Source organism: Pseudonaja textilis, chromosome 1 (genome assembly GCF_049901715.1).
Source record: "Pseudonaja textilis isolate UNSWEBS1 chromosome 1, rPseTex1.2, whole genome shotgun sequence".
Classification (NCBI taxonomy): domain Eukaryota; kingdom Metazoa; phylum Chordata; class Lepidosauria; order Squamata; family Elapidae; genus Pseudonaja; species Pseudonaja textilis.
Genome location: NC_141990.1, coordinates 296,986,505 through 297,008,167, shown reverse-complemented (window position 1 = coordinate 297,008,167; position 21,663 = coordinate 296,986,505). Strand labels below are relative to the sequence as shown.

The 21,663-nt window shown below is 37.5% G+C and overlaps 1 protein-coding gene across 2 annotated transcripts in view; it reads left to right on the top strand.

The window, feature by feature from the left end:
* Positions 1-11,946: 11,946 nt before the first annotated feature.
* Positions 11,947-21,663, top strand: part of CCDC85C (coiled-coil domain containing 85C) — a 167,663-nt gene continuing 157,946 nt past the window's right edge. For both annotated transcript variants that reach the window (XM_026716994.2, XM_026716995.2), the window contains exons 1-2: positions 11,947-12,491; positions 12,627-13,558. In XM_026716994.2, coding sequence (XP_026572779.1) covers positions 12,850-13,558 — 709 coding nt within the window. In that variant the 5' untranslated portion in view covers positions 11,947-12,491; positions 12,627-12,849. The remainder of the gene's footprint in view (positions 12,492-12,626; positions 13,559-21,663) is intronic.

The window sequence follows — 21,663 nt, the reverse complement described above, 5'->3', positions numbered from 1 at the left end:
AAAGGAATAAATAAGAAATTAAAGACAAGCAACTAGATATTATAGAAATTATATTTAAAAATGTAAAATAAATTCTAGATTTAGCTTGAGGGTAAAGATAAACACTGAAGCAGGAAAAACTGAAAGATACTTCATTTATAGAAATGTTGTAGTCAGGAGATCACAATATCCAATGTTTAGCACCTGGCCAAACTTAGTTGAACTAAAAAACTATGCAAGATTGGACCTAGTTAGTACTTGGGTTGGAAAGCCCAGGTCTGTAAAAAAAAAAAGTGTACAGAAAGAAAAAACACAGCACTTACAAGGGAGGAGCAAACCACTTCCATTTTATTTCCAGAAAAATTGCATTGAGGAAGTTGCCAAGAGTTGGCTGATTGAAATACATGGCTGATTGAGGCTTATTAAGAGACACAATTCTGTTTTTTTAATTAAAAGACAACTCCATCTATGTACAGTATTTTCTCTTATGGGCTGTCTCCTTAACTAGGAAGCAAATTGTAAACAATATCATTAGCTAACAACTCCTTTTAAAATCTAGCAAATTAGTGAGATTCAGGTAGGAGAGATGGCTTCCATCTTTGTTTGGACTCTACCTTTATTGTGCTAACTGAATTTCTCATGGTATTAGAAGAAATTATTCTAAAGCTCCCTGTGGACTGAAAACATTCACTTATTTCATATTGGCTAGTTAGCAGCTGTCAGATGGTAACAGCATTCAATCATAGCTAAACTTGCCTATATTTGAACCAGCAGCTTTAAAATAAAAAAAGGGAAAGAAAAAGAAAAATGTGAAAATATATTGCTGTTACACTGAGCCCCTGAGATGTGCTTCCTTCTCAGCAACAAATGTCTGATGTGTTTAGGAAAATTGATAGCATGTAAAAGATGAATAGGATTAAAACTACTTAAATAAATTTAGTTATGGTATGTTTCAGGTAATCAGAGATAAGCTTCCTTTAAACCAGTAAATATACTCATGAGTCAAACATAAGGCTTGCTAAGCCATATCCATATTGGTACTATTCCATTAGTAAGATGACTATATCACTCAAGGAACACAAATAATCTATGTTCCACCTAGTACTATCCCCAAAATACTGAAACATTTTTTCTGCTTCAGTTTCTATACAATACCAACAACATTGTGTTCCAAAAGTTGCTCTTTTAAATTTGGTTGCTTTGCTCTGTCTGATATTTCTGTTTTTTTAAAAAATCTTTTTCCTTCAGATCCCAATGGCAGTGTGGAATATGGCTTTACCCAATTCAGTTTATTGAGATCTACTGTTGATTCTGGACTGTTATGGAGAGTTGGTTCCTCTTTTGTTCCTTGCTCAGACTTCAGACTCTTAAAATAGTACAGGACAGTTAAAATAGTACGAAAGACATTCACATTTCAAGGAAATTCATAAGGAGTCCTAACCTTTTGCAATCATTTTAGAAATGCATCTAATGACTGAATATTGTATTGTATATGGAATATTATCCTATGGTACTATTGGTCGTATTACATGAAAATCTTCATACAGAACTAAAAAAGAAGAGACTTAACCTATGATACATTTTCTTAACATTAAGAGAACCATCCTGCACAATATACTTAACTTTCTCATAGTCTCTCACTGGAAATCTTCAACCAGACACAGACATCCATCAGAAAGTTTATGCAGAATATATATGTCTCACTAAGAAAAAAATTTCAATGTTTTGATACTAGCTGTGCTAGATCTTGAAAGAAAAAGTATATTAAGAGTGTGATTGAAACTAGTTTTGGTTCAACAGTTTAAATGGAAAAAAAAACTACAATTTTGTAGTTTTGCTACAATTTTGCTACAGGAAATAGTATCCAGGATGTTAAGTTATTTAACTGTATTTGAAAACAATGATGTACTACTACAGTTAATAGTGATATATCATTTTACATAGTTTTAAGTATTTTGCTATGCCCTTCAAAAAAGAATTTGATTTGATTGAAGGCTGAAAAAAATACTGGCTTTTTGCATGCCTGTGGTAGTTTGTCTGGTTTCCTCATTAGACAACATGTAAGCATTCACTAAACTACTATTCTCTGAGTGATTCTCAGATCTAGAATATCATTAAATATCAGGAGATACAAAACTGTAATTACTTGTTAATACTATAGGTATGATCTCTTCTTTTATAGTTTCAGGTGTCAAGGAAGATATAAAGTTCTGGCTCCTGTTCTGGTGTCCTCCACCATTGTTAATTGATGTTGTGGTGTGTCTTTGATGTTGTCTCTCCATCTTCTTCTGGGTCTGCCTCATATTCTTTGACTTTCTTCTCTTTTTCTATATGCATGGTATGTATTTTTGTATATTATACAATATGGAATTGCAAGACATCTTCTCCAGATGAGCAAACCACTTTATTTGCTGTTTTTGGATGTAGTTTAGGACTGGTTCTATGCCAGTCTTTCTCTTATGGTCTCATTTCTGATTTTATCTCTTCTGGTCATACTCCAGCAGCTTTTGGGCATACAGGTGAAACTTGAAAAATTAGAATATCGTGCAAAAGTTCATTTATTTCAGTAATGCAACTTAAAATGTGAAACTAATAAATGAGATAGACTCATTACATGCAAAGCAAGATAGTTCAAGCCATGATTTGTCATAATTGAGATGATTATGGCTTACAGCTCATGAAAACTCCAAATCCACAATCTCAAAAAATTAGAATATTGTGAAAAGGTTCAATATTCTAGGCTCAAAGTGTCCCACTCTAATCAGCTAATTAAGCCATAACACCTGCAAAGGGTTCCTGAGCCTTTAAATGGTCTCTCAGTCTGGTTTAGTAGGAATCACAATCATGGGAAAGACTGCTGAACTAACAGTTGTGTAGAAAACCATCATTGACACCCTCCATAAGGAGGGAAAGCCTCAAAAGGTAATTGCAAAAGAAGTTGGATGTTCCCAAAGTGCTGTATCAAAGTACATGTTAGAAAGTGATCTGGAAGGGAAAAGTGTGGAAGAAAAAGGTGCACAAGCAGCAGGGATGACTGCAGCCTGGAGAGGATTGTCAGGAAAAGGCCATTCAAAAGTGTTGGGGACTTTCACAAGGAGTGGACTGAGGCTGGAGACAGTGTATTAAGAGCCACCAGACACAGACAGATCCTGGACATGGGCTTCAAATGTTGTATTCCTCTTGTCAAGCCGCTCCTGAACAACAAACGTCAGAAGCGTCTTACCTGGGCTAAAGAAAAACAGAACTGGTCTGTTGCTCAGTGGTCCAAAGTCCTCTTTTCTGATGAGAGCAACTTTTGCATCTCATTTGGAAACCAAGGACCCAGAGTCTGGAGAAGGAATGGAGAGGCACACACTGCAAGATGCTTGAAGTCCAGTGTGAAGTTTCCACAGTCTGTGTTGATTTGGGGAGCCATGTCATCTGGTGTCGGTCCACTGTGCTTCATTAAGTCCAGGGTCAACGCAGCCGTCTACCAGATTTTGGAGCACTTCAAGCTTCTTTCCGCAGACGAGCTTTATGGGGATGCCGACTTCATTTTCCAGCAGGACTTGGCACCTGCCCACACTGCCAAAAGCACCAAAATCTGGTTCAATGACCGTGGGATTCCTGTGCTTGATTGGCTAGCAAATCGCCTGACCTGAACCCCATAGAGAATCTATGGGGCACTGCCAAGAAAAAGATGAGACATGAGACTGAAGAATGCAGAAGAGCTGAAGGCCGCTGTTGAAGCATTCTGGTCTTCCATAACACCTCAGCAGTGCCACAGGCTGATAGCTTCCATGCCACGCCGCATTGAGGCAATAATTGCTGCAAAAGAGGCTCAACCAAGTACTGAGTACATATGCATGCTTATACTTTTCAGAGGTCCAATATTGTTCTATGTACAATCCTTGTTTTATTGATTGCATGTAATATTCTAATTTTCTAAGATTGTGGATTTGGGGTTTTCATGAGCTGTAAGCCACAATCATCACAATTTTGACAAATCATGGCTTGAACTATCTTCTTTGCATGTCATGAGTCTATCTCATATATTAGTTTCACCTTTTAAGTTGCATTACTGAAATAAATGAACTTTTGCATGATATTCTAATTTTTTGAGATTCATCTGTAAGTCTTAAATGAAGGGGTGGGATGCTACCGGTTCTGTCCAGTTCTAAAGAACCGGTAGCTCTGAAGAAAAGCAGACACCGAACCGGTTGTGTGTTTGCTGCTGTTTGGCCCACCCATCCAGGCTCTTACCTGTCCTTTATTTTCTGCTTTTTCAACCTCAGTTGCTTTATGTGGCACAGCTGAGGTTGAAAAAGCAGGAAAAAGAAGCTTGTTAAATGCTGTGCACCTGTGCACAATGCTTTTCAGCTGTTTGGGCAGCACAGCTGATGTGTAAAACGTAGTCACCGAACCGGTAACACCGGTTGAATCCCACCCCTGCTTATATGCTCTTGCATCTACATTAATTTTATATCACCTGTAATCAGAATATTAACATAATGAATGAATGATGGTTTAATCAAGTAGATAAAGATATAAATAAATACAGCAGGCGAGTTTGCAGCTTAGCATGTTTTGAAAATGTCAGAAGCATGCATTTGTATATACTTGAGATCTGAAACTAGTGGTTTACTAGTCTATGGAAAGGATATCTAATACTTAATGCCAGTCCAAGTACATTGTGGTTTATTGTGTTTTTTTACTCTAAGCATAGGAATAAAACTTAATAGGTAAAAGTTATTAGAATGTCACGACTTGGGAGAAAAATGTTTACAATTCTGATTTTGTCCTGTAGAGGGGGTATTTTCATAAGAATTTACAATAGCAAAGTTAAAAGTGCAGCTTTTAGTTAATGTGAAATACACTTATAATAAAATTTGTCAGTCCTTAAAGTACCACAAAATTATGTTGCTGTCAAAAATACATATATTAATTCAGAAATACTAAGTACTGTTTATTTTTTTCCTTAAGATGTACACATGAAATTTTTTTTAAAAAAATATATTAAATGCTGGCCAAGAACATTATGATCAAAGCTCTGCCTGATTATTGTTTTTTTAAAACTGTGTTGCTCATAAAAAAGCAGAAATTCAATCAGACTGTTGTGGCTGCCATCTTCTGCTTTTTGACTATTCTGCAGATATTCCTGCCTTTTATATGGAAATTTCTTTTACTTTGTTCAGTGGTGAAATTATTCTAAAACAATAATTGTTGATAATACTTATTTCAATGTTTGTTTTATAACTAGTATCCAAAGTTGGTTCATCAAAAAGTTGTACAAAATATAAATAACTGCGTGAGATTGCTTCCACTTATCAAGGTTAATATGTCCCTGAATATGATTTGTGAACAGAAGAGAATTCTATCACTTTGTTTTAAGCACTTAATCAGTTATTTCCTTACAGATAGACATTTTAGCCCTATCACACAAATATCTGCAGATATATGGGAGGATTATTTCTATAAAATATTTAAAAGGGATTCTGCTGTAATCTCTGATTCCTCTCATTATGAGCTCACGGATTGGTCATCAGTGTTCATAAGGCTAAAGATCTTATAACCAAATTAACATCTAGAAATGATTTTATCCACACACACAAAATAAGGAAAAACAAAGATTAGTGAGCTGATTTTGGCCACTTTATTCACACATATTAACAAAACAGGTTAATTCCCATTTTATTGGAATCAGGATATTGTACAGATACACAAAAATAAAGGAAATAGTTGACCATACAAATTATAAGTCTAAGTTTATTAAGCATAATAAAATTTAAATGATTTCATCTAAAATTAGTGTATTGGCTACAAAATGGAAATATTACTGAAGGTGGATTTAGAGGAAAACAATTATCATTAGATTGTTGTGTGGTGTATTCTGTCATTTGTCAGAAAAATATTATAGGCCCTACATTCCCCTTATGCAACTCTTGATGATTTTAAGTCAGATTTTGATCTAACAAGAGACTGTGGGACAGACTTGAGGTAGTTTTCTATAGAAAAAAAGCTGCTTTTTCTTATTCAGCCACTTTACTGAAATATCTCCCAGAAAATAAGATGTATACCTTAGGATCATTTATCTAAAGTGATCCCAACTTATAGAGATGTAAGACAAGTTTACATATTAAGTCCATTACTGTTTAATTTATATTTAAATCCAATAATCCAAGCACTTCCTGTTTTAGTCTATCATCTACCTATTTTAGCTGATTGTGCAATTCCAGCATTACTATATGCCAACAATGTAGTTAATATGTCTACTTCATAGGAGGGAATGAGAAGCATGTACGAAAGCTATCAATAAACTACCAGAAAAATCAAGGTTTAAAGTTTGCCTAACATCATCCTAAAATTCGCAAACGGCAAATAAATGTGATATTTGAAACGTGACATTATATTAGATATCATGATTGTCAGAAATGTGTCATCTATTTTGGAAAAAGGAATGATTTCTTCTAGAGGATGTGATGGCCTCCTCTGATGCTTTCCTAGACACCTCTCTGAATGCCAGCTTGGCGGATGAGCTGGGCACGTCAGGGAACGGAGGTGGCCAGTGGCTCCGAGCAGGAAGTGTTAAGTCCAAGCGCGGTGGAGCAGGTGCACAGGGAGCAATCAGACAAACAGCCACCTGAGCATGGGTCAGTTGAGGGACAGCTGTAATGGGATAGCCCTGAGGCTTTGGATGGAGGGAGCATGCAGCTGCAGTCGGCCAGTGAGGAGGAGGAACTGCCTCTTCCACCCATCTGAGCATGCAGGATGGAGAAGAGACTGCAGCAATGGAGATCAGCCCAGCTACTTGCAAAGTGGCAGTTTTGCTTCTCTTAATGGGCTGCACCAGGCACTATTTAACACAGCAGGAAGATAGAAATGATGCTGGGAACAACATGTCCGTTTTGGTGCCTAGCATTTACCAGTCAATTAGTTGAGCTTCCTTATGCTGACGCTCTTGATTTTAGACCCTGGATTCATAATTTGACTCTTGGACCTGCTTTTGCCTTGAACCCTGTTCTCCAGACCTTGGACAGTAGACCTTGGTGTTGTCTTTCCTTGTGGACTGCTCCAGCTTTGTGCATTTGTGTTGGAGTTATTCCAGAACTGAGCTGGGAACTTGAAGAGTTGCCTTGTCACTGGACTGGGTATTTTCTGGAGAAAATTGTTACAGGAGCTTGGAAAACCTCAATAAACCCCTTGAATTCTCCTTGGTGTGTGTTTACTGTGGGAGATATTTTATAGTTTACAGTAATATTGTGTATTGATTATAATAGTGTATTTATTAATAAACCTGTCTATTAAGTATAAAAACATATTCTTTTTTCTTAGTTTGTATTTTTAGTTTGTCTGGGTTTGTTTCTTTAATTATTTGATTCTGTAATTAATTATTTACAATAATTAATAACAAAAATTAACTACGAGTACACCTCAGAAAAGGTATTTTTACTAAGGCCTACCAGCTTTATAAATACTATGGTAGATTAGCAAGGAAGATGTTAGAAATTATCTTAAAATCTATGTAGGGAAATTGTATTCATACAATGCTGAAAAATGCTTTTTTCTGTGCTAATTTTTGTATGGAATACCATACATAAAAAGAGTAAGTCTAGTTTAATTTACAGTCCTGAAAATAATAATCAGCTGCAGAGAAAATCCAGCCTTGCAAGCTTTCCATAAATCTTGTCATATTAAGTATTAGTACAATTGTTTCCCATTAGCAGAGAAAAATGTCTTCTTAAATATAGTGAATTTTATACTGCATTGATGCTGTATTAGGTAGGTATAAAAAGCTTAGTGTGGTATGCACATTAAAAATCTTACATTCACAGCTTGATGAAAATCCCCTGTCTAAATGTGAATGCTTGATCTATTGTTTATTAACAGCCTTATTTCCCTGTCACAAATTAGCACAGAAAAAGGCAATTTCCTTTGAGACAGGGCAGGAATTGGCTTTGTTAGTTAGCTGTAGAAACAGGATGCACACATTTATCATAACCATGCATCCCACTTACAAGAATTCTGTTGTTTTCAAATGACATACATGTCTTCTATTCTTTAGAGATGTGTCCAGATTATTTTTGATTGGTATTTTCAAAGGAAGAAAACAGATTTTTCCAGAAAGCTGAAGACGGAATAGTTGAGGCACATTGCTTGGAGCATTTGCACTTTATCCCACTGTTTCTTTTCATGGTATTTTTAGAATTTTGTATCACTTAAAAAATCTGTAAAGCTTGTAGGATTAAAAAAAAACTAGTGAAACAAAGGAAACCAGTATATATGATATGGAAAATAATGTTTGTCTATATACTGTATAACCACTTTTTTACTTAAAAAAAGACTAAAGACTGAAAAACCCTCTATGTAAGGTATTACCATCACACATAGACAGCTCAGTAATAATTAAAATCTTCCAAACCTTTTAATATGCTAATATCACAATACCATCATTGAACTTTTAAATTGTTTAAATCATTACTTCTTACTGCTTTACTACCCGCACCATTCATACCAGATCCTGTTTTTAATTTTCTAAATTTAAATTGAAAATTATAATTTTGAGTGCTCTGATTAAAAAAAAAACTGATTCAAAAGAGAACTGTATAACTTTCCAAATAAATAAAATCCAAGATTTTACACAAATTCTAAAAGCTAACTATAGTGTAATGTCAGGCACAAGAATCAGAACTATACTAGGTTCCAGTTAAGCTGATTTTATTGCTTATGTTTATGCAGATTTTATACACTAGTTTAGTGCGAGATAAGTATTAAAAGAATTCAAGAGGAGGCTGATATCAAGTGCTGGGGAAATCAGAGATTCGAATAGTTCAAATGAGTATAAAGATTTTTTGCAAACTTAAGCTCTCTGTAAGAATCTGACCTAATGGTAAAGGGAAATGAGCAGGAATAAGGCATTCAAGGTGGACTGGAGTTAGATCTCTTCCAATGTGCAGACTCATGATTTATGATGCTTTTAATGCTCACATAGGCTCAGCCTGTCATCTAAAGCTGGACTTGGACTGTTTGCAGGAACATAATGACTCCAGGCTGACTTCTCTCTTGACTCTATCCCCTGCTCTGCCTCTCCCCTTTTCCTATATGTAATTTTATACATATTTACTCAAAAATAAACTATGTAGTACTCCTGCACTTACAATCACAACTGAGCCCAAAATTTCCATTGCTAAGCAAGACAGTTGTTAAATGAATTTTGCCCCATTTTTCAACCTTTCTTGGCACAGTTGTTGAGTGAAACACTGCAGTTGTTAAGTGAATTTGGCTTTCCCACTGACTTTTTCAGAAAGTGACAAAAAGGTGATCACATGAGCCCAACATACTGGATCCATCATAAATATATGACAGTTGTCAATTGTGATCATGTGAACATGGGGATGCTGCAATGGTCATAAGTGTGAACTTTTTTCAGTGCCATTATAATTTTGAATGGTTATTAAATGAATATTTATACATTGAGAACTACTTGTAAAGAATTTAATTTTCCACTTGAATAAAAGCATTGGGTAAAAGTTGAATTAAGAAACTTCTTGAATCATTCCTTAACTTTAATAATATTAATCTTAACACACACTGTCTTCAGAGTTATGAAATCATCAATTTTGTGATTACAAAACTTCGATTGTGTTGTGTAAATATACAAGATCAAACCATTCAGGTAACCTAAATATTTCTGAACTACAATACCCATCAGCCTTAACTGGAACAGTCAACAAGGACATACCATATAATGGGAACTGAAGTCCAAAACAGTTATCCATTCATATAATGGAGCAATTTTCTGGATTTATGCGGCACACTGAATCAATTACTACAGGCTTAGATCACATGCTAGGCTAAAATACTGTTGCTTAGTGGTATGCAAACAGGACAATATTTAGACAGCATCAGTTGGAGGAGCTTGATTAGAACAGGATTGGCAATTTGACACCACAACAGCAAACATACTTGTGAACACTTCTGATGTATGCCAGGCTTTCCCCTATCATCTTAACATACTTTAAAAAATATTTTAATTAAAATAAAGGAACAAGAACCTGCCATGCTGCAAAGCAAAGCACAGCACCCCCAGCAATACCTTTATTGTGCAAAACTGCTGATCCAAATAGGCCCCAAAGGCATTCTTAGAAATGCATTGTTTGGAAGGCTGCCCTATATCTGAAAATGGGCTATTTTAATGCAGAGTAAATACAGAGCTATCATGAGTGGGTAGGCAGGGAACAAGGGCCAGTTTGCCTTCTGGAAAGCCCTTTGGGAAATAGGCAATTGCGATCTACTTTGTGTCAGTACCAATGACTATCTCTCCAAATCCCCAAGGCTTCCAGTAGCCCAGTAATGTTGCCAGCCTCCTGCTATTTTAAAGAGTATTAAGTTTATAGCGTCAGCCACTTAGACAGAGGTGGTATTCATCAGGTTCTGACCAGTTCTGGAGAACCGGTAGCGAAAATGTTGAGTAGTTTGGAGAACCATCAAATACCACCTCTGACTGGAGATTTTACAGTATCCTTTCCCCTGCCACGCCCACCAAGCCACGCCCACAGAACTGGTAGTAAAAAAAATTGAATCCCACCACTGCGCTTAGTGGTAAGGCATCAGGCTAGAAACCTGAAGACCATGAGCTCCAGTCCTGCTTTAGGCACAAAGCCAGCAGAAGGACCTTGGGCCAGTTACCTTCTCTTAGCCCTAGAACGGAGACAATGGCAAACCACTTCTGAAAAACTTACTAATAAATTGCAGGGGTTTGTCCAAGGCGGTCTCTGAAAGGAGGCGACTGAAAATGGTGTGGTGGTGGTCCGAGTTTACAAAGCTGTTGCTGACACAAGGGGCTTCACTGTAAACCATGGTTTACTGAACAGGCCTTCTCGCTGGGCTCTGCACAACATAAGCATAAAGGGACCTCAATGGTTAGGTTCTTCCCCCTCCATTTTTTAGTCTGCCGTCCAAAGCAAAAAAAAAAGAGGGTGGGAAAGCCCCCTTCTTTCTACCTCACATCAGCCTCGCCTTTCACACGACTTCGCCCAAAATAACCTTCTGAATTCAGGCGGGATTTTCCCACAAGCCCCGAGTCGCTTCGGCTTAAACGTACAGCTACCAGGCTCCCGGTTTCTCCTCATCGCCCTCTCGGGGTCGGCAGGGATTATTCAACCCAGATCGCTTACCGCCACCGAAGACGGCCCCGGGGCTTTGAAGCCCTTCTGCAAAGCGCCTCCTGTCAGTTCGCAAAGGCTTTTTTTTTTTTCCCTCCCAGGGAAGTGCTCCATGGGGCTTTCTCGGCAACCCCACCCGCGACCTTCCCAAACAGTTTTCCCGCTCGTGATGAAGACCGGGTGAAAGGCAGGATCGCCAGCCCTCGAACTATTTTTCTCCACGCGTTCGTCGTCCTCAAAATGGTGCCCGTGGATCGCCCGGGCAGAAAGACACAGGGGACGAGGAGAAAATGCCATTTAAACGGGGCTGGGTGTGGGGGGGGAGGAGGCCTCAACATCAAAGAAAACCCCGCAGTAAGAACTGAAGTAGACCCGACGGCCCTTTTGGCTCCATAGGGCAACTCGCTTATTTCCGCCCCCAAGCTCTGCATCCTCTCGTCCAACTTCCCTTCCTAAATAAGAAGCGGATTAGAGCAGACTTTTAGGGAAAGTCGCGGGCAAGGGGAAGGGATGCAGGATGGTTCCTCGGAGAGCCCTCTCCAGGCAGAGGTAGAAAACAGACCGCGGCCCCTTTAAGAGAGGCACGGCGCTCTACCTTTGCCTTTGTACCTGCTTTTTTGAAATGCGCCCATGCCTCCAGCTCATTGGTTGCGGGAGAAATTATCGCTTCTCCCCGTAACCCGACCCAAGGCGGAAAATGAAATGCAACCTGAACGCGCCACGCTGGGGCATGGAGAAGAACCGAGCCCGGACCATCTGATTGGCCAATCAGGAGTCAGGAGGAGGAGCCAAACCCGCTAATTCCCCCCCTCCCATAAAACTGAGCAGTGCCGGAGGATCGAGTGGAGCGGTACGCGGAGATAAGCAGCTGTGCTTATTGGATTTCTCTTTTATTTTAGGTCCTTCCTTTTATTTTTTTTCGCGTTGCTTCTCCAAGGTGTACTGCAGATTCTCATCCTGGAATGTCCTTTCCCGTCTTCCTTCTTTCCTCCCTCTGGCTTGAAATAGGCGATGCCTTGTTCCAGAATCTAAGCTCTCTCAGTTCCTTTCCGATGGTTGTTCTGAAAATTTAAATGCAGTTTTACAAAGAGACTGACATCATTCGGAGGGCTGTCTTAGAACTAAAAGCATTTTTTAAAAAAAGCGGAGGAAGGGATCGGTTTTAAAAATTTGCATTTTATTTTATTCTTTCCAACTCTAATTGCTGCGGACGGAGGGGCTGGGTCATTTCAGCTTGGAACCTGACCGTTTCACAACCTCATATAGCTTTTTTTCTGTTGGAAATCTACGCGGCGTGGATACTGAACCCAAGCAGGTTGATTTTTAAGCTAACACGTTTTATTCTTATTGCTGCGGCTGTGTTAGCCTTGGGTAAGTTGACTTGCTTCACTTTTGAAAGGCTTTTAAATCTCTCTCTCTCTCTCTCTCTCTCTCTCTCTCTATATATATATATATATATATATGAAGCTTTGGGTGCTCATTCTTTTTCATTTTTATTTTATTTAGGTATGGGAGTTGCAAGGCAGAGAGAACATTTTACAGAAATGAGTGGATTTACAGTTTTTTGTGTTCTTGTGGTCCCTGAAGAATTGTAGGATTTTTAAAATACAAAATTACATTCCACAATGTTGCTGTGAATATTAAACTTGCAGAATATTTAAAATATATTCCTTGAAAAGAACAGTTTTTGTCTCCTCTCCTTCCAAAGGAGTAGAAATAGAATATAAATATGTCAAAAAATTCTGTGGAAGGGTCAAAGGAAGACCTGAGCAAAATGACAGAAGATGATCTGTTGAGATGGAACAAGGAAGAATTGGTGAAAAGGTTGAAGAAAGTGGAGAATGAAAAAATGAACTTGATGGTGGAGCACAGCAACTTGATGAAAGATGTGAACAGAAGACTCCAAGTTCACCTGCACGAGATCAGGGGTTTGAAAGAAGTTAATCAGAAGCTACAGGATGATAACCAGGAACTGAGGGAGCTCTGCTGTTTCTTGGATGATGACAGGCAAAAGGGGAAAAAGCTGTCAAGAGAATGGCAGAGGTTTGGGAGACACACTGCAGGTGTAATGTGGAAGGAAGTTGGAATGTACCAGCAGAAGCTGAAAGAATTGGAAGCCAAGCAAGAATCCCTTCTGAGAGAAAACGTTGAGCTGAAGGAAATTGTGCTAATGCTGGATGAAGAAAGGAATGGAGCAGGCTCCCGAAGCTCCATAGATAGCCAAGCTAGTCTCACCAACCTCAATGGGGGTTCTGGAACCAGGGATGTTGGAGATGGGAGTAGTACATCCAGTGCTGGCAGTGCAGGAAGTCCAGATCACCACCATCATCTCCTTCACCATCACAAAGTTGTTGAAAACAAAGCTGGAGTCATCAGGAGATCTATGGATGACCTTTCTGCTCCTCTTCACCACCGGAGCATCCCAAATGGTCTCAATGGTAGGTCCTGGTTTCTAATTCATGCATTTTGTTTCTGTATAAAGAGTGAGTGGAAGTTTGACTTTAAAATCAGTGGAAGTTTGACTTTATTCAAAGCTTGTACATCTTTGCCTTGCAGGTAAAAGTTTTCTTCCTACTTTTTTGCCTATTTAAAAAAAAGCCCTGCATTTTTTATGGTAAAAGAATGGATCTTGCTTCACCTGTTTTATGCATGCTTATATGAAAATCTATCCCCTAGCCACCTACTTCTGGTAATATATAGTTCTGTTTTATTAACACAAGTACAGGACTTAATCTAACCTGTGTTTTTACTAGCACATTTAATTGAAATTACAGTGGATGTATATTTGTGAAATAATATTGATCTTTCATTTAAGACTTCTTCCTCTTTCTAATATGGTCTTGTTTTTATTATAAACATTTAGACAACCTACACTCTGATGTTGTATTGTTAAGATATCATCTGCAAAAACAAGTTACCTTATCCTGAGATCTTGCCAATTTTAATTTATTACCTTGCATAGATGTACTTTGGAACAGAAGATGCCATGGAAAGTAGCTCCACTTGGTGGAGATGGCTACAGAGTAGCTGGTGCTCAGGTGATGGCATTCTGGATTTTAATCAAAAGTAATTTTTCCCTTGGTTGACTGTGAGACAGTATTGTTCCACCCAGTGATGCTTATTCACATCACTGCCAAATGCTTTTAACTACATCTTTATGTGAAGACATTTTTGTATTCAACCTTTCAGTTAGTAGATTAATAAATAAATAGTTTGTGGTCTAAAGAAACACAGGTTTTCTTTTCTTTCTAGAAAGAAACTTCTTTTATCTTTCTACCTATATTTTTGGCTATGGTGATGGCTGGTAAAATGGATGATCCTAATACTGAGGGTAATGTTTTAAAGCCATCAGCTGTCATGGTGGGTAAAAACATTATTGGCTTTGGAATTCAATATTTAGTAGGATGAGTAGCTCTAAATGTTAGTGTTAAAAATAGTTGGCATTTTTGTGTAATATGAATTTATCTTCTGAGTTTTAAGGTTGACACTAATTATCAGGTGGTTCAATAATGAATGTATTTAAATATTTTTAGGGTTTCTATTTTTAGAGACTGAACTGATTTCCAAAGCATTCTCTGTATTTTATATACTTCTCTGTATTTTCAATTCATCTTGTTGGAGGCCTTTGAGCTAACAACAATAGGCAGCAGTTGGTATGAGGGCATGTGACATGTGACTTGTGTTGGGCATATTGAATAACCAGCCAGAATTCAATTTTTTAAAAATTTCACCCACCGCCTTTTGAAATTTGTTCAAATAAATCTTAATGTCCAAACCACTGGGTTTTCATGGAGTGAGGCTTCTACAGAAATAGTGTATCCCCTACATTTTAAAAATTTTATGTTTGCTTTCTGGACTTTGTAGAGATTGATTTCTTGGGGCAACTAGATGAATTCAGATTTTTAGATCTTGGTTAGAGTTTTTCAATGGATTTAAGGATTACATCAAAGATTGATCATCGTATATGGCTTAGTATTAGATTCACTAAATAAAAATCCTTTTGCTCCATTTCTTTGGAAATGAAATCCCACTAATTATATTTACAGGCAATGCTGTATCATGGTTTAGTGTTCTGAGGTGAGTCTCAGTATATCTTACGTTTTTGTATAAAGACTAGGAAAGAAAGGATAAAAGAATAAAGTATAAAAAGTATATAAGCAGCTCAGTTTTTTAAAATAGCATTAAACTTTGACCACATACTAATATTGATCAGTCTTTCCATTACATCAATACAAAGCTAGCTGATAAGCAGAGGATGAAATTATCAGTCAAAGATTGCAAAGGTGGGGTGGCATCATTTTTCCATTGTAAGAAAGTATTTTTTTCTGCAGTGTCCTATGCTCAACTAATTTATTACAATTTGAATTTTTGCTGTATAATTCAGAATTACATTCACATTTTAAAATTTTATTCATTTCTAACAGAGAATTACATTAGATTTGCATTCAACCAACACTTAAAAAGTGAAAAGCATCTCCTAATAACTTGTAAAGACAATTGAATCAGACATTACGAATAAAAAAACAACTTAAATGGAAAATACCAAATTAAAAAAAAAGTTACAGGAATAATATATTGAAAGGTAGCACAGAATTCTCTTGTGCAAACCTTGATACCTGGTTCATCCTCCTATTAAATATTTGCAGACTTTTCCTGGTGATCCAACAGTATGATGTCAGTAAACTGAATTGTACCTGCAGCATCCCCTACCCATGATAAGCCTCCCCCCCAGTCTCCTTTGACTCATCTGTGGCCTATATCGGCCATGCCAGTGCTGCTTCTAGCCTACCCCATTCCTTACGGCACCATACTAGCCTCCTGAGCTTTCTTAACTGGGATTCTTTTTTAATAACCTGCTTCCTTTTTAAAAACCTGCACATTTTGGGGTTATAAAGGCAACCAGGACTGCTGGGGTTGCTGTTGCTAAGCGACATAATCATATGATATCATATTTTATGACTGCATTTCTTACTAATGGCAATCCTAGTCCCAGTTACCATTGTAACCCAAGGTCTATCTGTATGGCAAATTTAGAATTAAAAACTTCCCATATGTTTTCCCATGCTGGTTTACAGCAGGCTTGTTTAAAGTACTCCCAATGACTTGAACTGTGTGGTTCAACCAGGGTGATAGTAACTGTCTTTAGTCTGCAGCTATGACAACAGGAAAGATTGCTTGCTCTAGCATTATTAAATATATTTGCATTCTATACCTTTAACTGTAAAGTCAATGGATTTTAATCTGCTAATTGGGGAGGAAAATGAAGTTTGTCCCTAAAGTATTCTATACCCTGAAGCTCTGATAGCACATTTCAGCATTTTTAAGATTATGTCAGATATATGATAGATGATGTAACCAAAATGAATAGTAAATAAGAACTTACATGAAAGATGGAATAGTTCATCCCCAGATGATGGGAAGAAATGGTCAAGATAAGGCCAATAATCAATCATGTTGATCTTAATGGCAGCTTTCATACAGAATTAAGAAGGAATTTAATGGGAATATTGGACTAAAGTAAAATATGTAGAACCAGTTTTTCTTCCTTCAGAGATCTTTCTTGAATTAAGATAACGCAAAGCGTGAGAATAACTAAATAAATAAGTCTCTGGGCAAGCATTCATATTATTTGGGCATGTGATACAAGCAGATAATGGATTATAACAAATTGTGCTTGACAAGATTGAGGCAAGCAAAGAAGACGTAACTGGGATCACTTGATGTACTGGGATTACTGGATATTTCTGAAAGAGTTATTAGTGGGAATGGTCAAATGACAGAAATTTGTCTCTGCTTCAATATTTTTAAAGTAGAAATTGTGGAGAGTTTCAAAGGTAAAGCATGCATCCAATAAAAGGAAATATATGTAGCTCAGGACTGAACTGTGGTGTCCTTAGTGCTCTCTGAGCTTGGTTATTTGCAAGAATTTCAATACCCAATTAGGTAACATCATCAGCGATATAGGTGATTATTACCTAGTTGGGTAATGTAACATCTGTAAGCAACAACCAAGCTCAGAAAATATTAAAGATTCCATAGTGAAGCATGTATAGGCATGCTGGCAGATGTGATCTTGGAATCACTAAATGAAATTTTTCAGAACTACTGAAGTATGGGGGAACTTCAGAGGACTGGAAATGTGGTTCTATTCTTCAAAAGTGGGGGAAACCAAGGTGCAGGAAACTATAGACAATCAGTTTGACATCAATACCTGGGAAAATCTTGGAAAAGAGAATCAGGCAGTGGATTTGTGAGTGCTTAGAAATGAACAAGGTGATTACTAAGAGTAGCAAAGGGTTGTTAAAAAGAGATTATGCTAAACAAATCATATTGCTTTATGTGAAAAGTACTAAATTAGTGGACCAGAAAAATGCTGTGCACATAATTTACTTAGACTTCAGTAAGACATTTGACATAGTAGACCACACCCTACTTCTTGGTAAGTTAGAATAATATAAGATAGAAAATACCACCACTAGATTTATTTGAAGTTGACTGACTAACTGTATTCAGCATGTAGTCCTGCAATTCATCTACATGGAGGAAAACATGCAGTAGTGTACATCTGTCTTGGGGGCCAGTGCTCTTCAGTATCTTCATAAATGACTTAGATGAGGAGATTGAAGAGGTGCTTATCAGGTTTGTGGATGACACCAAGTGTGGGGAATTACAAACAAGATAAACCCAAGTTTCAGAAGGTTCTTGAGAGACTTGAGCTTTGGGTCCTATGTAACAAGATGCAGCTCAGTGATGAGAAAAGTAAGGCCTTCATTTAGGCAGAAAAGACCAAATGCACAAATACCAAATAGGCAGTACCAAGCCCAACAGTAGTGTCTGTGAGAGGGATCAAGTTGTCCTGGTGGACCATTGCTTATCGTAAGTAAGTAAAAGGTTTCCCTTGTCCAGTCATGTCTGACTCTAGGAGGTGGTTCTCATCTCCGTTTCTTAGCTGAGGAGCCATTGAAGACATTTCTATGGTCATGTGGCCAGCATGACCATATGCCAAGGGGCATGGAACATTGTTAACTTCCCACTGAAGTGATACCTGTTTATCTACTTTCATTTGCATGTTTTCGAATTAAGTGGGAAAGGAGCTGCTCATTCTATCATGCAGCATTTGGGTCTCAAACCCAGGCTGTTAGTTTTCCAGCTAACAAACTTAGCATCTCTAACCGCTGAGCCATCATTCCTCCTGTAAATAATGTATGACTCAGCAATATTTTACAGCTGCTAAAAAGCCAGAAGGAGAGCATCAAGATCACGGGAAATGATGGTACCATTCTATTATTGCATTTATGAGGCCACATTTGCAATACTGGATACAGTTCTGGTCACCATAATTTTGAAAAGATGCTGAGGCCCTAGAAAGAGTGAAGAGAAAAGCAACAAAGATGATAATGGGTCTGGAGGCTAAATCTTACGATGAATAGCTAAAGGAACTAAATATGCTTTAGCCTAATAAAAAGAAGACTTAAGGAAGACGTGATAGCAGTCTTCCAATACTTGAGGTGCTGTCATAAGGGAGCAATGGGTAGAAGCTTATTGGAGGGAGATCCAACCTGGAAATAAGGAAGAATATCCTGACAGTAAGAATGATTAATCAGTGTAACAGTTTGCCTCAGAGTTGTGGGTGCTACCTCATTAGAAGTTTTCAAGAAAAGATTGGACAACAATTTGAGGTGGTATAATGACTCCTACTTGGGCAGAAGGTTAGACTTCAAGACCTCCCAAGTCTGTTCTAGCTGTATGATTTTGTGATGCTATATTTAGCTTAGATAAAGAATGGATTTCTTGAGTGAAATAGTATATGATTTCAGGGTGTACTTAATTTGTGAGTAGGAAAAGGTTAATAATTTATGCAACAGAATTTTGACTGGAGCAGACAAATGCAGTGGATAAGACAAAAAAAATACCAGTGCTTTATATAGTGGAAAGACAGAGGGAATTTTTTAGCTTTTATGCATAAGATTTGCATGATCCCTTCAGTTAGAGCAAACATTTATGTAAACATACGGGAAGTACCTTAACAAAAGTTAAACTTGAAAGAACAATGCTGTTATTTAGCGCTAGGTAAGGTTTCTGGCATCTGTTCTTCCACTTCCAGATCCTGCATGCGTTAACACATCTACCATTAACTCATGGATGTTTATAACAATAAAGGGCAATTTGAATGCACCTGAAGGCTAGATTTACATATTCTCTCATAGTGGAATAATTGACTGACCTTGGGTGATCTCAAAAAGCAGGATTTAAACTTTAGTTCTGGATTTCATAAAAATATCTCGAGGCTGCAGGCTAGACTAAGAATAATTTTTTTTTAATGCTGGAATAAACCAATTCCATATTGTTACTAAGAAAACCACTTTGACTAAATTTACCAAATTAAAGTTATTTGAATTTACCCAACTAATTCAGCAAGACTGGAGTGTTGACTCTTGAAGATGTTTAGTTACATAAGGCCCCAAGAAAATACTTTTGAAAATTTCTCCTACCTCATTCATATCTAACTTCTTTTTTGGACTTCCTTTATTCAATGATATTTGTGGAATATAAGTTGTGTAATTTCTCAGTGACCAGAATATGCTTTCTTTCAATTGAAAACTAGCTTGGTGATGAATCCATCTGCTACATAAATCTACTCTTAATTGCTTTGTGAAAATATTAGCAATTCTTTGCTAGATTCTCTGAAAACACTGATGTTACTAAAACACCTGTGGTAACTTGCCTAAGCTACCCCTGTAGGCTATCACACAACCACACCCTCTGTTAAACTGGATGGTTCTGGAGTTGAGAAACTGCTTGGAGCTATAGCTCTTTTTCAATTCTATTGTTTCTTGAGATGCAAAGACAAAAAATGTTGGCATTAGGAAAGAAAGGAAGGTATACCATCAGTGTAATTTCCTTAGAATGTTGTGTTTTCTGGAAGGGATAGTATTCAGAAAGAAATTGTCCTAAATTAGCTTTCTGGAGGAAACCAGTTTATGGAAGGCTAGTCAACATATTACCAACACACTAAGGAGAATGCATGTTCCAGGTTCATATAGCTTGTTCTGCTTTGTTTGGTTTTGACCTAGTATGATATATGAACCCAGTTACTGTTTGGATTGGGCTGCCATATTTGATGTATCTATATTCAGTGTTATCATTGAAAGGGTGACAGGTAACCCTTGACTTATGACCATTGACTCAACAACTGCTGAAAGTGATATTAGTGAGTTGCAAAGGGACTTCTGTCTGGCCCCCAAAGTTATGGTTGTTACAGTGCCAACTCAGTCATGTGATCAAACTTCAGTTGCTTGAGGGCCCATCAGACTGCAGGGGTTCTGCAACGCCCTCCATCCGCCTGCCTCTCCACATCCAAGCCCTTTTTGCCCCCTGTCACACTAGCTGACCTTCACGGTCTTTTGCTCCCATTGCTCATCAAGCATGCCTAAACTGGCCCTTCACAAGGCAAATGCTGGCTGCACAGAGCTTTTCCCCCAAGGTCACTCATGGTAGTTTTCTATCTGATTTTGTTGAGGTAACAGATAGAAAGTATGTTCTGGTGAAAGATAAAAATCTACCTAAGGCAGAACATACATCCATAAACATCACTCTTAATATCTGGATGAATAAAAAAGTAATATTTGGCACATATTTAGAACATAGACGTTTGCTTATTCATGAATAAATGAATTATGCAGGGTTGACATTTAGTAAAATGACTTGTCTGAGATAGCCCTTAGGTCCATCTAGTTCAGTGCTGAAGTAATTCTCCAGAGTTCTATATGAGAACTAAACTCAAATTCTCAATCACTAAGTTATGGCCTTGAAGATTAGCATTAACTGAAAATAAGGTGGGGTGGGGGCGTTGGTTCAAACTGGTTCTACAATGATAACGTGCATCAAATTTCCAGACAGACTCTCAACCAAACACAAACAAATCCCAAACTTGTTTAGTTTTAGGAAGAATGTTATCTAATACATTTCTTACATGTTATAACTATGTTCCAACCAACCTAGGCACTGTATATCTAATGGGATTTGTACATTCATCTCTTTGGCTATGATTATTTTTGTACTTTTTATTCAGTATCTGTATTTAGTAGGAGACATGGATATGTGTAGACATTGCATGCTGTGATTTCATTTATATCACTTCTTTTATTCGGATGTTCAAGGTAGTTCACAAAAGACAGTGATTAATATACATGCCTTAATCTACAAACTAAGTATCAGTCCCAGGGTTTTCAACAGCTGCATCAAAATGTTGTATCTGGCAGAGAGAGAACAGCAAAACTCCCTGCAGCTATTCTTTTCTGCCAAGGAGTGGGGCTAGGCTTAGTTTTATTTTATGTTTTACTTTTCTGCTACATCATCTTCAGCCCTCTCTATTGTTCAGAAGTATTTTATTATGGCTTTTAAAAGCAGACTATTCAAATAAACATATTAGCAATAAAGAAGTAAATAGGTTCATAGGATTGTGCATGCTGATTCTGATGCTTCAGTAACATGATCCTTGTCCTACTCTGACAAAGGCTCCGTGGACTAAATAATATCACAT